Genomic DNA, 16856 nt, shown 5'->3' with positions numbered 1-16856 from the left:
ACACGCAGACAACATTACCTCCTCTGGGAGGATAGGCTCTCCAGGGACGGGAAGCACGCTGAGCCTGCTGATGGAAGGTGATCTCAGAGCATGTCTGCACAATGCGGTGAGAGTGCAACTTGTGCAGATCTTTCTGCTCAGATAGGCTCCCACATGAACTGCACTTCCCTGATCTCAGCTCCTGGCTTGGAGATGGGGCCTTTGTGGCAACGTGGCTGTGCTGCATCAATTTGCAAATAACAGCATGAAAGCAGCTGAGGTCTGTGCTGAGGTCTGCATCTCCTACAGCTGTACCCTCAGGTCTGCAGCGCAGTTGCCCACACACGGGGAACGTGGGGATATGGATTTCAGATGGTCACCACCATGTTGCTTTTGTTTCTTTTTGCTTTGTTTCTGTTATTGTTTTGTTTTCTTATCACAGACTGCATTTGGAGAGGGATTATCCAACCTGAACTGTGGTTTATTGTCAGTGCCCAAACTGGGCTGGAACACAGAGGCCGGTGCAAGATCAAACCTGAACACAATATGTGTATTTAGTTTCTCCTGTTTCATCCTTGTGGATCCATTCCCATTCACACAGATCCTTTCCATCAATTTCAAGAAAGCCTTAAATGAGAAGTAATGCTTCAGAAGATAAATGGGCACTTTTAGCTCTGCAGTCTCTTTAATGTGACATGTTCCCCCACCATGTCAGTAGGTGAGCCTTTCTGCCTTGCCAGTACTGCACAAACTGGCAAACACACTTGGATACATACGGGATTGAAGTCTGAGTATTTTCTAACACAGAGCTTTGGTTATCTGTGGGCTTTTCCATTTCTCTTTGAATAAGAGACTACTACCAAAGGGGAAAATTGGGTCAAGATCCTACGAGATGTTGTGTGTGTGAGTCCAGGAAGGAAGAATATCCTATTGCAGCCAGCATCTACCTTCTTCCTTCTCCTCTTCCTTCCATTATAATTTTTTAAATTTCTTATAAGGAACAAGTAATTTTTGCTTCAACCCAAAGTACTTTGAGAGCTGTTATTTCTCTGTATGCAGTTGACTCCTGCTTCCCATCTCTGAAGTATCTGGAGACCAGACCTGTGCTCGGGATTTCAGGCACATTTTTGTGGCCTCATAGTTCTTTATTAGTTCCAAAAAAGAAGAAAAACTGTTTTTTCATCGCCTGCATTTCCATCACTTCTGATGTCCATGGCATCCTCCCAGATGTGTTTCTGCCAGCCTGATCCTCTTGTCGATACTTATTAATATCATGACCATCTCTTCGAGTGTGTTTGGAAACAAACAGGGCAAAGTTACCCTAAGGTCAGGAATGAGCCAAGAGAAGTGAAAATTGGAGTGACCATGCTCTCCACAACAGTTGGTGCTTCTGCAGCTTTTCCTATCTTGCCCTTAAAATAAACTTTGCAATCAGATCTGTTGAACACCCCCGAATTGAGGGGAGCCGCTGCCCAAGCCCGGGAGCTCCAGGCACCGAGGCGTTACGACCGAAGTCGTTCAGAGCTGCGGAGCCCAAGGCTCAGGCACGGCGCAAGCTCTGCCGATGCGGAACGGATGTCAAGACGAGGGCTTTCGCCGCTGAAATAACCATCCGCCGAAACAACCCAGGAATAAACGGCGCCGGAAAACACGGGGCTGTACAGGCAGCAGCGAGGGCAAGGCACTCCCGGCCCGCAGATGTTTTCCAGGCCGCGTCCCGGCTGAGGTGGGCGCCGGCTCCGAGCGCCCCCCGGCCCGGCCCACGCCGAGCAGCCCGATCCCGCGCCGCCACCGCTCCCTGGCGGGGAAGCCCTCCGCAGCGCGCCGGCTGCAGCACGGCAGGCCGAGTCCTTCCGCGCCGTCCTTCTGCGCTCCGAACCTTTCCTGCCTGCTGGCCCGGCGTGCCGTCAGCCGCGCAACACGGGCAGCGCTTCGCGACGGTCGTGAGGAACCCGTTCGGTCTGCGCCCACCGCCCGTGGTCCTGGCACGCCGGATGTTGCTGAAGAGAACCTGCGTGTATGGACATGCAGAGGGTGGCCGGGCTGCGGGAGGATTTTTTGGCGGCGGTAAACCTTCACCTGGACGTGAGCGGCCGAAAGCAGCAGTGGGGCAGCTGCCGCCCGATCTCCGGCCGTGGTGGTGGCTGCGGAGATGGAGCGATGCAGCGGGGCGGAGGAAATGGGCACGTAGGGCAGTGCTGCACACCCTATCCCTGTTCTGATCTGGGAATTGACCCTTAATCAGCAACAGTTTGTTAATGGGCGTGCAGGCCGGCTGCGTCCTGCTCTGCATCTTCGGGAAGAGGCAGACCTGCACCTCGCTGAGCTGCCTGGGAAGCGCCGTTTGCTGTAACGTTCTGCGGCCAACGCCACTCGAAGGCTGGGCGGCGCTCTGTGTCCCCGTGAGCGCAGCGCGGGCGAGAGAAGCCTTCAGAACGGGGACAGAGTAACTGCTGGGTGCTGAAAAAGGAAGAGATGGTGGGTTTTGTAGCAGGCTTATCGTAGAGGAAATTGAAAATATGCCTGTGACATCTCTGAAGGCTTTGTGTTAACTTGCATACTGATTGTTCCAGATGTTCCCCAGATGTCAAAGAGAACCAGGCACTGAAGAACACATTTGTTTTAGCAACTCACAGATTTGCTTTTGCCAAGAATAAAGATCCCTGGCTTTGTTTCCTTCCCTAGTAACCTGTAGATCTAATAATGCCACTAATCTAAGCGAAGATGAATCCGTTCCGTTCATTCCGTACGCGTGGTGCTGCCGCCCGTTCTGCTCCGCTCTGCTTCCCTCTCTGCGCGGTGACCGCCAGTCCACAGGAGCGCGCCCGGGGCAGGGCAGAGCCGCGCCGACCCTCCCATGGCCGCACGTGGGGAGCGGGGCCGCGGCTCGCCGTCACTCCTCCACACCGGCAGGGGACGCCGGCGCAGCGGGCGGGACGGAAGGTGCCGCGGCTCTCCCCGACTTCCGGCGCCGTGCCCCGGAAGTGCGAGCGGGCGCTATGGCCGCTCGCTGAGGTGCGGGGCTGGGAGGTGTTTCAGCTCGGCGGGGAGCTCCGGCGGGGCTCTTCTCGGGGCCCGTCTGACCCCGGGCTCGAGCTGTTCCCCGGGGCGCCCGCTGGAGCCGTTTCCCGCCGTGAAGCTGCGGGCTGCCCCGCGGAGCGGCGGGTTCTGGCTGCGTGCTCGTGCGATGCGTGGCTGCTCGTCGCTGGGGCTGCGCAGCGCGCTCCCGCGTTCCCTCTCTCTCCAGGCTGAGAACGGGCTCTCGTCCCTGAGCTGAGTGCCGTGGGCTCCGGGAAACCGAACCGCTGCGCCGCCTGTCAGTTCGTGTCTCGGCAGCCCACGATGAGGACTGTGCTGATGGTGGCGGAGAAGCCTTCCCTGGCGCAGTCCATCGCCAAGATCCTCTCGAGGGGTAGGAATGGAAGCAGCTCGGTTTCGTCCTTTTTTGGCAGTGGCAAAATGGAGGCACTGCCCTGCTGAGGAAATGGACGTGGTCCGCGCAGAGCCTCGCTGCGTGAGGCAGTACTTGAGATCTCTGCGGGAAAAGTGAGGTCAAGAGATAGCCAGGTGGCAGACTTGGTTGTCTTTGGGGTAGCAGGCACTGGAATAGTGGCTTAGAGCAGCTGCCCGTTCATGAAATTACTGAGTGGCGCTTCATTTTGTTCATTCTGCGTATTTTGATGTGCCAATGTTTCTTCAACTTGAGAATCGTGAAATCTGTTTTTGTTACCTCTGGGCAGCCTGATCAGTGCCTGCTTTAGTGGTTGGCACCTCTGTCTGTGGAAGGGACATTGGAACAAGATAATCTTTGAGGTCCTTTCTAACCCAACCTGTTCTGTGATTCTCTTTTGTATGGCTGTAGTGTGTGTTAGTGCATACAGATTCTGGAAAACGCCAGTCAAGTAGTAAGCTGGTGTCTGGGAATTTCTGAAGCAATGGTAAATATTCTGTAAATGATGTGGATAACAGAAAACCAGCTGTATTTGCTTAAGGATCTCTTGGAGCTTGATGATCCCTGAGGTTCCTTGCAACGCAAGCCATTCTGTGGTTCTGGTGGGGAAAGATAAAGGAGATTCTGGATATTTCAACCGAAAATGAATTATGACAGAAGAAGTTTAAAACAATAGTTGGAGCAAAACCTTGATCAAAGTTAGAATTTTATGAGCAGGAAGATCCTAGTTGTCTGGTCTAGAGAAAAGGGGGTGTAATTATGAAAGAACAATGTTTCAGTAGTTGTTTTTTTATTACTTCTTAGTTTGTATTTTGTTGTTAATTGTGTTCTTATTCCCACAGGAAGCATGTCCTCTCGCAAGGGGCTGAATGGTGCATGCTCTGTGCATGAGTACTCGGGGTCGTTTATAGGGCAGAGTGCCCGTTTCAAGATGACATCTGTGTGTGGTCATGTCATGACTTTGGATTTCATAGGTATTTGTCTGTTCGTTGAGTGCTTTAACTGATATGGCTTGTAAAATTTTCAAGGACTGGATTATTTCCGTGTATGATGTTTTCTTCAGGAAAAGCATTAAAGAGAACAAGAGCGGAAGGGAGTATGACAATATCACTTGTGGTCTCCAGTTTTTAACTTTTGTTTCTAGCCCCCTGGCTGACTTATGTGACTGTGCAACACATCTTCAATACCTGAATTATATTATGAGTCTTAATTTGCCAACTATTAAATTCTGAATTACAGTGCTTTGAAGGAGTACAGTGTCATATAATTGTTAAACAATTTTGTGAACAGTTATTTTTGACAAAGGGAAATGAACAAATGCTCTGATATGAGAAGATGGTGGTACTGGATGCTTCACAGCATAATAGGGCTGTGACATAGCTGGCCATAAGTAATGGTAAAAGAGTGCAGTGTGCACCTCTTGTGTGCACTGTGAAAACCAGGAAAAATCGCTCCCTGGCCTGATAACTGATTGCAGGAACAGGAGTTTTTTAATAGCTCACATTAACATTTCTGAAAGATGTGTAGTATGTCTCTAAAATCTGTCTGCCGTGTCTCAGAATTACAGCTGCAGTTCACACAGAGTTAAGAGGTCACTTGAGATCCAGTAAAGCAAGATGCATTAGGATGGAAGGCTTTCCAAGACAGTTTGAAAGCCAAACTATTGTTCTGGGGTTTTTAATGTTTATTTACAGCTCTACTTTAATGCACTTCTGCTTTTCAGGAAAATATAACAGCTGGGACAAGGTGGATCCAGCAGAACTTTTTAGCAAAGCTCCCACAGAAAAGAAAGAAGCGAATCCCAAACTGACCATGGTGAAGTTTTTACAGGTATTCCTCTTATGAAATGTTTTTGAGATTTGTGTCAAAACAAACGATCCCTGTGTGTATTGGATACGTGTTTGGCTTCTAACAGCACATGGCAGGTCTAGCCTGCAAATGGCTCCTTCAAAATATCTCTGTTAGCCTCTTCTCACGTGCACTTCTGTGGGAAGAAAGTGATAGTTTGGATCCTTTTCCAAAATTATACTCTTTCTGGTAAGAAGGTGTTTGGTGTAAGACTGATATCTGTTGGATAAGTTTAGATTTCCTGGCATCTTTATGAGCTAGAAAAGTCGTTCTTGATTTTTTGTTGTTGTTGTTGTTTGTTTGATTTAATGATGTGAGAATTAAGACAGATGAAGGGGAAGGGACTGGGCCCAAGATCATGCATATAGTGTGGGGTAGGAGTTCAGAAGCCTTCTGCTACTGCAGAGCCATCCATGCTGATATATGTATTTTTTCAGGCAGACTTTTGGTTCTGTGAAGCACATCTTTCTTTAATTCTATATAATTCTATAATTACATGCTGTTTTCTTGTTCCTTTTGCTTTCTTCTCCCAATTCTTTTTGCACCAAATAAATTGTATCAATCTTTAGAGCTTTAAAACAGAAACAAAAGCTGTACAGTTACTGAAGAGATTTTTTTGTTTGAGTTGCTGGTTACCATGCTAATTTCTTTTACAGGTGGAGGGAAGAGGCTGTGATTGCATTGTCTTGTGGTTGGATTGCGATAAGGAGGGAGAAAACATCTGTTTTGAAGTAAGATTTCTAATACCATATTGTATTAATTTGTAGCATGAGGTACTATCAGTATGTTGTTCTTTGGATACATGGTAATATTCAAACTAAGTTAAATAAAAATTTAAAAGCATGGGGAACCTTGGTGGAAAAGCTCGTGTTTTTGAATTCATAAGATGTCAGTCAAAGAGTGTAATTGATTTCGTTGATGTTGCAGATCAGAGAGGAATAATAAGATCTCTTAAATGTTGAAATGTAGCAGTGCTTTCTGTCAGAGTCAGTGTTTCACAGCTGGTTTAGTTATTTTTGCCATCCTTATAAAATTAATTTCTATTATCCTAGCTTAGTTGAGACACTTCTGAGCATAGAGACTGTTTGTAAATGTTGGCTTACAGCAGGAGTTTGGACTCTGCACCTTAAAGATGTAGATCTGAAACTTTGTGGTGTACAGAGACTTTTCAAAAAAATCCCGTTCCCTGAAGTCTCCATTGTATGGGAACTGCTGGGTCACAGCCTGAGCCTCTGATTGATCACCTGAGGGAGCACTGAGTCAGCCAGGGGAGCACAGCTGAAGGCAATGCAGCTGTGCTGCCAGAAGGGGTGGAGCCAGGCTGCACCCCTCCTAGACCTGTTTAAGAGCTGGCTATCAGTGGGGAAGGATCTCATCTGGAGATCTGCTCTGCTGGAGTTCTGTAAGTGAGCCCAGGGGTAAGCTTTCTATCTATTCTCTTCTTGTTATCATAATCTGTTTTGCCAAACTCTCTTGTTTATTTTGTAATCATAACATCTTAATATTCATTGATTATACACTCCATGAAAACTATTTTTTTTCTCTTGTTTAAAAAGCACATTTTATGAAGTATTTAAGTTCTTTAAATACCACTGTTTCATTACTGTGCCTTGGCAACCTAGGTAGAAACTGATGCACGTTCATCAGATATTTGCAGTACAACAGCTACAGTGGTGAGACTCTTTGCTCTAAGCTAGGAATAGTGTTTCACTTCCAGCAGTTGCTGTTTGATATACAGACCTTTCATTTTTTTGTAGTTCTTAATATGCTTTTTAGTGTACAGACAAATACTGTTCTTATCAGTTTAGGTACTGACATGATATCTTACTGAATGAGGAAAACAGTTACTCATCAGCAGGTGTTTTGTGGGGAGGTTTTGGTTTGTTTTTTGCTCCTGAGAGGAAAAACTGACTTAAGCCCTGAGCTTTCAGTTACTTATAAAATCTGCTTTTGATCCTCATTAGGTTCTCGATGCTGTTCTTCCTGTTATGAACAAACCTCCTAGCACTGAAAGGACAGTTTATAGAGCTAAATTCAGTTCTATTACTGACACAGACATCTGCAATGCCATGAATCATTTGGGAGAACCTAATCGCAATGAAGCTCTTTCAGTGGATGCCCGCCAGGAGCTGGATCTCAGAATTGGCTGTGCATTTACAAGGTGAGAGCATAGATGGGATGTAGTTTTATGAAAGGTTCAGGAGTACTGTTCTGTCAGCAAAATACACCTTAGAACTGTAGTGGCTAATTCTACTGAGTACCAAAGCAAACAGTTCTGTGCTGTAAAGTGAAAAAATGTGTTATAGCTTTAACTAGGTTAGAGAAAATAATGTCAGCAGATAATAGATATCTTATTTAGTCTTCTCACACTTCCTTGGGAGTAAGCAGAATTCTAGGAAGCAAAGTAATTCTAACTTCTTTGGCTTTAAGACTTGTTGTTTCTGAAAATAGTTTTTTTTTTTTTAATATATATATATATATATATGTATATATGTATATATGTATATATATACATATACATATATATATACCTGAGTGACTTAGCAAATTATTCATACATATCTGGAAAAGTTCCTGAAAGTTGCTTCTTTGCATGGGAATGAGGATATTGATGTATTTATCGCTATATATTATCTTCCCCTTAAGATTTCAGACCAAGTATTTTCAGGGGAAATATGGAAATTTAGACAGCTCCCTCATCTCCTTCGGGCCATGTCAAACACCAACACTTGGATTCTGCGTTGAAAGGCACGACAAAATCCAGTCATTCAAGCCTGAGACTTACTGGGTGCTGCAGGCTAAAGTAAGCTTTGTGTTACTTGTTTGATTAAAACATGTTTTCCTTCTTATGTACAAAGAAATGCGCTTAATATTTTCATTTTGTCCATTCATAAATTTGTAGCTGCTGACAAGGATTCACAATGCCTCCAATTTACTTGTTATTTTCTTTCAGTTTACATGTGTGTGTGTGTCACCACTCTCTCTAGAGCAGATTTGATGATGTCAGTTCTGTGTTCAAGTGGTAATTGTATGCTGCCCGTAAGAATTCCTCAGTGCTAACCATCTAAGCTTAGACTCAGCCAGAAAGACTACTTGAAATGGCTTGCTATTGTTCCCTGGGGTCCTTGGACCAACTGTGGTGTTAATTTGAATCCAATAATAAATTTGTCTGCCAGCAAGCACTGGCATTGCTGAGTATTGGAATTCTAAAGTAAATAAAATGTTCATTGTGTTGATGCTGAGTCCTCTGAATGCTTTGGCTGCTTATGGCAGTTTTATAGCCTTGCTGCTGTCCAAGCTTGGAGAGCAAACCAACGTGGTTTTACTGTTTGTGATGACATGGATTGTGTAAATAAATAGAAGATAGATGGTAAGAAGTTGCCATTTTTAGATTTTAAAATTTAAAAAGAGAAAAAAGGTGAAATACAGTGTCTACTCTCGTCTGTTTTTTGATACATCTCATTTATTTGTGTCATGCTAGGAAGTATTTGGTGCCGTTTTCAGGGAGTTGCATGCACACACACTGATTAGTTCATATTTATTTTTGTGAGTGGGACTTGGAATGGGGCCTACGTACACTTTTTTTTTTTAATGCAAAGAATTAATTTTGCAAGTCAAAATGATAAACGTTGAATTTCTGCCCTTTTTGCCTTTGTTATTCCAAGTATTAAAAATAAAGATCGAATTTCAGTTAACTGCAAGAGTAATTCCAGTCATTCTCCTGAACTCAAATTACTCTGTTTCTCAAAAGCCACTGGAACGTGAGTACAGCTGCGTGCTTGGAGCTCATGTAGAACATCTATTACTAGGGTTTACTTTCTGGATTATTGTTGGAAAAGTGTATTCTGCACTTTTAATAATAGTGTTGGTGGGAATTTAGTTGTTGTTGTTGTTGTTTGTTTTTCGATCAACCAGGTGAACCCTGAGAAAGAAAGTTCTCTCACTTTGGATTGGGATAGAGTGCGGGTATTTGATCGTGAGATTGCTCAGATGTTCCTGAATGTAACAAAGACGGCAAGAGAAGCAAAGGTAGGAGTATTTACTAGGTGTTGCTAGAGCATATTTCACATAAAGGAGATGCTACTTAATATTTCATCTACTGTATATTGTTTTGTTTTTGTGTTCTTTTGGTGAAGAAAGTTATGAAATATTTTTTAATTCAATTCAACTTTGTATAAACAATAAGCAAAAAGGTTCGTGATTGTAGTTTGTGTCGTGAGTCGCACTGGTATGGTCGTCTCAACAGAAGCCCATTCTTGACTTTGGAAATGGTCATCATTCATGACAGGAATTAGCAGTCTTCATTGCTGAACTTGCTGAGAAATGCAGTTCAGAACTCTGAGCAGACCTCTTATTTCCCAAAGGACACTGTACAGATCAGAATTTGCTTGCTTATGTAACAGCACTCCTGCAGTTAAATTTTTAATTGTGTATGGTGCAGTCTTTATAGCCAACTAACTTGTAATTCTGTTCTGTTCAATACTTGTTTGTCAGTGTGTTGGGATTTAAATGTTTACAGCTATCAACGTTCAGAGGCTGTGTGAAGTCTTCAAAAATCTAGATCCCTATCTTTAGGGGCCACTACTTGGATTGAGCACTACACCCTTGCAGCACTGACAAATGTGCTGCTGAGCTAAATGGGAAGTGAAGATAGCAATAAGCTACTTTTCTGCATATCCAGTGGTAGGTCTGATCTAGTCCATGGTGTGAAGGGACCCTTGGGCTGTACCTTCAGCATTTGGTAAAGCTGTTTCCAGTCAGATTTCCACCAGATTTGATGGTTACTGTTCTAAGGAAAAAAATCAAAACAGATATGACAAAAGCAGGTAATGTAGTTATACCACGTGGTTTTAATCATAATGGAAATTATGCATTTATCAATTACCAAGCTTCAAAACTTTTACTGGAAAAATGCTATTTTCCAGGTAGAATCTGTGAGTAAAAAAGAGAAGGTGAAGCAGAGACCACTGGCTCTGAACACGGTAGAAATGCTACGAGTGGCCAGTGCTGCTTTAGGTACGTGTAAAAGTTTAGATTTTCACACTGATTTAGAGCAAAATACTTTGGATTCTCAGCTGAAAAAATCAAGCCCATATAAAATACGTTTTGATGAGTCTCCTCTCCCTACAGTGTATCACTTTTGGGAAACACGTTTAGAAAGCATGTCAGAAATGCTGGGTCAGATCAAGGTGGCAAAAGCCTTACAGAAAGGACAAGCAGTAATTTATAACTAATGGAAATGTTTTGATAAGGTATGCTTTAAGACTCGGCAACCAAACCATCTACAGATTGCTGTATGATTTTCTCCTGTCCTGTGCCATCCCAGGAATGGGTCCGCAGCACGCCATGCAGATAGCAGAGCGTCTGTATACGCAGGGTTATATCAGCTACCCTCGAACAGAAACTACCCATTATCCAGAAAACTTTGACTTGAAGGGATGCTTGAGACAACAAGCTAATAATCCTTACTGGGCAGAAACGGTGAGTACGTAAAGCAACACCTCTGCTGTTCTACAGATGGTTCTCTAGTCCGTGTTGTAACACATCTCACTTGTACGTTTTGACCTGTAATTGCTTTTACGTACAGATATTGTAGTTATGGGTTTGATCTCAAAAAAAGCTTTTAACCTGATAGTGGAGACCTGCTACCCACTTCAGCCTGTTTCCTCTCTTTTCCTTCACCCAGGTAAAAGCATTGCTATCAGAAGGCATCAATCGTCCAAGGAAAGGCCATGATGCAGGGGACCATCCTCCCATCACTCCAATGAAAGCTGCAACAGAAGCAGAATTAGGTATTGACAAATTGAATAGTGTTAGAACGCTCTGAGGAAATCTGCTCCTGAAGGTTTGGGAGCTATGTTAAAAGACTCTAGGTTTTAATGTAAAATCTGAATTGGAAGAACTGGACAGAACAGACTTTACCTGAAGTTTCTAATAACAGCGAAGATCAGAACTCTCAGAGAGATTTGCCCTGTAATGGCTTCAAAGTGCTGAAACTTTATTAAATATTTCTGCTTGAAATTCAGACTTAAGCTGAATTTAATTTTTTTTCCTCTGTGTTTTGTGTTCATTATGTTAAAATGTAAGATTTGACTCTATGCTGTGACCTGTTAAAGAGAGATTTAAAAATTATAAGGAAGTATAGTGAGTGTGATGTGTTTATTAGGAATAACTAAGGTTGTTGTAGAAAACTGGTAAATCCTGATTTTCAGCCATCAGTGAAATCAGCTCTGATAGAGAAGTAAACTTAGTAACCATGTAGCTTACGGAATGGCTATGTAAAACTTCTTTATACACAGTAGGATGAAATCTGCAAAGCACAAGACTGATACTTAGAAGCTTAGTTTTCTGTTTGTAACAGTGTAACCTCCACTATTTGATTTCCTAGCTATATATTGTAATTAAGGAAACTGCATGTAGCTCTTGTCTGTGCTATGCTAGTTTGTCAGGCAATCTGGTTGATAACATTTAAAAAAAAAAACAAACCAAAAAAACAATGTAACAGAGGATTCTAACGTGATTTTATGGGTAGGCAATTTTAAAGGGGAAGTTGGATGGACTTCTGAATCTTATTTTCTCTTAGGTACCAATTTTCCCTGTGGTTTCTGTGGAAATCTGATATCTTCTAGTGCAGGTTTTATATGGTGCTGCAAGACTTATTTGTGGGAGTAAGATATTGTTTATCCCCAGGTGGAGATGGATGGCGACTGTATGAGTACATAACTAGGCATTTCATTGCCACTGTGAGTGCTGACTGCAAGTACCTACAGACCAACATTTCTTTCAGTATTGGCCCTGAACGTTTTAGCTGCGTCGGAAAAGTGGTAACTTCACCAGGTAAGACTAACCAGGGAGTAAGTAGTTAGCTACAATTTGAATGACCAATGCATGAATTACCAATTCATGCATTAAATAGATATAAAAGTGAAATTTTGGAGCAAGTCGAATTTAAGACTTTTTTTCCTGGAGCTTATTAAGATCACAAGGACTGAATCTTTGTCTTTTCATTTCTGTTACCCTAGAAAAGGATGTACTTCCCACGTAGTAGTCTCAAAGTTTTTAGTGCCACACTTACCAGTGTAAAGACCAGTTGTTGTTTTTCAGACTGCAAATGCTTTTTGTGATTTATATTATACAAGGATTGATATTTATTTTTTTTTTATTTTTTTCCTTGAGCCTCAGGAAAAAGACTGTAGTACCCTCAGTGAAATGTTCACAGCAAGTCATCTGTTACATTAATACAACTTAGTATTTGCATTTTCTTTTTAAGAGCCTCTTCCCATCCATTTGGTAAGACTTTTGGCACTATGCTTTCCTTTGAGGAAAGCCTTGGTTGGTTTTTTCTTTTTCTGCAGTTTCATTTTCCTCTCCATATATCAGCTGGACCCAATTTTCCACAGAACAGCTTTGATGCAGTGGGAGATCCCATTTCTTGATATAGTATTTCAAATATTGTCTGCAGGGAGGGCAAACAGCCTCTCAGCTTTGATATGCATTGTGTAGCCCATGTTAAAATCAGAAATAGGAGTCTTGGCCTTTTGTAAGCTGTGAAGATAAGCTCTCATTATTTTGTTTACCTCCAGGGTTCACAGAAATTATGCCTTGGCACAGCATTCCATTAGAAGGGAGCCTTCCCTGCTGTGAGAAAGGAGATCTCTTTCCAGTTGGGGAAATAAAATTGCTGGAAATGCAAACCAGTCCTCCTGACTACCTGACAGAAGCAGAACTCATCACACTGATGGAAAAGCATGGCATTGGTAGGTACTTGCTTAACACACGTTTATCCTGTAATACATCTGCTAAGAGGGCAAAGGATCTGAATCACCCCTCTGAACTTTCTCTGTTGGTAATGACCTTTCAGTATTCATTTGAATAAGTCCAGACATGATCTCTTTCCCATCAAACCACAATGCCTGTATCACCTCTTAGTGGATGGTAGATTCTGCTTTCCCCACATTTCGTTCATTTTGTCCTTATGCCCAGTTTCTGACCAAAGCAAAAACTGTTCTTAATCTCTCCTTGGCACTTCTGTGTCATAGAGAGCTATTGCGTGGAAGAATGTGCCTCCAGTTGTTAGCAATGGTTTTCTGTCTGTACAGTTTGCCTCAGTTTTGCTGGCTCCAATAGTCTTTAAGTATTTTATTATATAATTTATTACAGTATTATTTTTCTTTTTCAATCTGACTTGCTTCCTTCAATACATTTTCATAAACGTGTCCAGTCCATACAAACACAGTATCTTTTTTCCACTTTATTTTTCCAGAATAAGTGATTGTGAGAATAGCTTCCTTCCCATCACTAATTCCTTGGAAGAGATGAAAGGATTAAGGTTAAAACATGTTTCAGCCTTCTGAGAACTGCAAAGGAACATATATGTCAACAGATATTGTCCACCGGAAACTGGGTATTAGCAAAAAGCGGTCTCAGAAGTGCTGTAATATGACACAAAACCAGAGAAGTCAGAAGCTAGTAGTTCAGTGAAAACTTTGATGGGTTATTTTGTCTTCCTTTGTGTGGCAGGAACTGATGCAAGTATTCCAGTTCACATCAACAACATTTGCCAGCGGAACTATGTCACAGTGGAGAGCGGTCGGAGACTAAAGCCTACAAACCTTGGAATTGTTCTGGTTCATGGTTATTACAAAATAGGTCAGTTGAATGCTCTCCTCCAAATTCATCCTCTTACCTTTTGTCCCCTTCAGTAAGTCAGGGGCTTTTGTCATTGTATAAATAATGTTTGTCTGAAGAGATACCTCTGGGAAAGTATTACTAATTCTAAAATCTGTAAAAACTCAAATTTATTTTGATATCGTTTTATATATAGGCAGTTTCTTACTTCTGTTCTTGGTCTACTGTTGCTGCTTCTCTGCTACCGTCTTTGTTTTTTCTGGTAGATGCAGAATTAGTTCTTCCCACGATCCGCAGTGCTGTGGAGAAGCAACTCAACTTGATAGCTCTGGGTAAAGCAAATTACCACCAGGTCCTGGAGCATACCCTTGACATCTTCAAAAGAAAATTTCACTATTTTGTGGATTCTATTGCAGGTAAAACTTGTAGGAAATTTCACATGTACAACGACTACTTAATTGTTGTACTTCCAAATGAGGTTGCTTTTAGGGTTTTAGGCTCACTGAAAGTTGTGCCAGGACTGTTGCTTTACAAAGGAGATTTGATCGTGTCTCCAAAATTCCACTTAAAATTGGTTTTGTGACTGCGTAGTGGCTTCAAACAAGCTGAAGTACTTACTCTGCTGTGTTTGTGGATGCTTATTGCAAAATAATAACTAAAGAAAAAAAAGTTATCCTGAACAAGGAAGTGTAATGTGAGTAAACTACTTTAATTCCCACTACGTCTTCGCTGGTCCTGTAAATAGTATTGTGCAAAGTTTCCTCCTGGGGGGAAGAATTCTAACACAGATGGAATTCCTTTTTCTCCAGGTATGGATGAGCTGATGGAAGTGTCATTTTCACCCTTAGCTGCCACGGGTAAACCTCTTTCCCGCTGTGGCAAATGCCATCGTTTTATGAAATATATTCAGGTAAGTTACATTGTGTTTGGATTTTAAATTTCACTTGCTGGGGAGCAGTGATTAGAAACCCCCTTGCCGTTGTTCAGTGTGGATTCAAATGTCGTTGTCAAGAAAGCACTTCATGGGGAGGAGGGGAAAGGGTGAAGCCTGATGCAGTTTTTCTATGCAATGCAAATCAGAGTGGTCACTGCCGGATTTCCTGCAAGTTTTGAACTGGCCATACGGATGTTCTGAAGAGTTGCATTCTCTTTCCAGGCCAAACCAAGTCGTCTGCACTGCTCTCACTGTGATGACACCTACAGTCTTCCACAGAACGGTACAATTAAGCTCTACAAAGAGTTGCGTTGCCCCCTTGATGACTTCGAGCTGGTGTTGTGGTCGTCTGGATCCAGAGGAAAGAGCTATCCACTCTGTCCATACTGTTACAACCATCCTCCCTTCAGGGACATGAAAAAAGGTAAAATAAATAAAATGCAGGGGGTTTAGCTCAAATGTTAGTTATCTTTGTGAAAGTTCCCTGTGTATTTTCTTGAATATGAGAGGCTGCTGTTACTGCTTTTGCTACAAGACAGAAGAGAGAGGCTGGTGTGCTTTGAACTACCGTTCTTACTTCAGTGTTCCTGGAGTTTAGTGAAAGCTGCTTTTGTCGAAATAGCAGCATTTTGGGCATGAATTCAGATGTTAGAAGATTAGCCATTTTTTGAATCCATCTTTTTCTAAAAGGGCTGATGTGGAGCATCTGGAGAAACACTTTAGAGTTGGTCATGCAGCCATGTCTTACAGTTTTTAGGAAAACTCTTACTCAGAATGTTGAATAAACCACAACAGATTTTATGAAGAAAATACAATATTAACTGATCTACATTGCACAGTAGGTGACCTTTCTAATGTTTGTTATATGGATGAGACTATAGATTAAGGATAGAGGGGGAGAACTGTATTTTGATACAGGGGTATAGATGGTACGTTAGAAATTATTGAAGGATATAAGAAGGGGTAAAAATAGCATAGCAGTTAGTATAGTAACTGTGAGATCAAAAGCTATTTAAGTTAATGCTTGGAGGCTTTGAATGAGTGGCAGGAGCTTTCTGACGTCTTTTTTTTTTATTACTGTCTTCTGATTAAAAATGTCTTATGCTATTAGCATACAGTGTAACTGTAAAGAGCAATTAGGAGTCATACATTTAATTGAAAATGTTTTTTCAACACTTCATATATCCAAACTATGTGCTGTACACTGGCATTGTCTAGGAGTCATTGTATGATTGGGAGCAAGGGGTTATTCTGAAGAAGTGAAAAGACAGGTCTCCTTTTGGAGTTCTGTTCTGTTGTGCAGTGGTTTAGAAAATTGGTAGCATACTAAGCTGTCTTTCAATTCTGTGTCTCACTTTCTGCAAACTGAGCAGCGGTAATATAGAGGATTCCACAGTGGTATAGTTTCACTCTTCTTCCACCAGGAATGGGCTGTAATGAATGCACCCACCCCACATGCCAGCATTCTCTTAGCATGCTTGGAATTGGGCAGTGTGTTGAATGTGAGAATGGAGTTCTGGTGCTAGACTCAACGTCAGGTCCTAAGTGGAAGATGGCCTGCAACAAATGCAATGTGATTGTGCATTTCTTTGAGAATGCCCACAAAGTCCGAGTGTCACCAGAGACCTGTGAGTTGTGTGATGCCGCTCTTGTGGATGTAGATTTCAACAAAGCCAAATCTCCTCTACCTGGTGATGAGACCCAGCATTCAGGCTGTGTATTCTGTGACCCTGTGTTTCAAGACCTGGTGGAGCTGAAACACGCAGCCATGAGGCACCCCATGCACCGTGGTGGACAAGGGAAAAGGCAGGGTCGAGGAAGGGGAAAAGGGCGGAGGCCTGGGGGAAGACCCAACCCAAAGAAACCCAAGGACAAAATGGCAGCTCTGGCTGCTTACTTTGTATAATGGTCACACAATGCAAAATAAACTTCTTATAAAAAATTTGTTTCTGTTGCTGTCATTGTTTCCTGTGCTAAGGCGAATACTGTATTGGTATGTGTTGTGTTTCTGGTTTT

General features: G+C 42.6%; 1 protein-coding gene across 1 annotated transcript; it reads left to right on the top strand.

Moving 5' to 3' along the window:
* Window positions 1–2977: 2977 nt before the first annotated feature.
* On the top strand, window positions 2978–16785 carry TOP3B (DNA topoisomerase III beta). Its single transcript, XM_042865920.1, has 17 exons — window positions 2978–3391; window positions 4273–4404; window positions 5154–5260; window positions 5935–6009; window positions 7243–7439; window positions 7925–8081; window positions 9194–9307; window positions 10204–10294; window positions 10605–10759; window positions 10965–11070; window positions 11969–12115; window positions 12862–13035; window positions 13799–13927; window positions 14173–14322; window positions 14716–14816; window positions 15063–15264; window positions 16265–16785. The coding sequence occupies exons 1-17, from the start codon at window positions 3322–3324 to the stop codon at window positions 16744–16746; spliced, it is 2589 nt and encodes an 862-aa protein (XP_042721854.1). The 5' UTR covers window positions 2978–3321; the 3' UTR covers window positions 16747–16785.
* Window positions 16786–16856: the final 71 nt, after the last annotated feature.

Source organism: Lagopus leucura, unplaced genomic scaffold (genome assembly GCF_019238085.1).
Source record: "Lagopus leucura isolate 7727_CA_CO unplaced genomic scaffold, USGS_WTPT01 Super-Scaffold_806, whole genome shotgun sequence".
Classification (NCBI taxonomy): domain Eukaryota; kingdom Metazoa; phylum Chordata; class Aves; order Galliformes; family Phasianidae; genus Lagopus; species Lagopus leucura.
The sequence above is the reverse complement of the archived record's forward strand: the minus strand, read 5'-3'. Positions and strand labels throughout refer to the sequence as shown.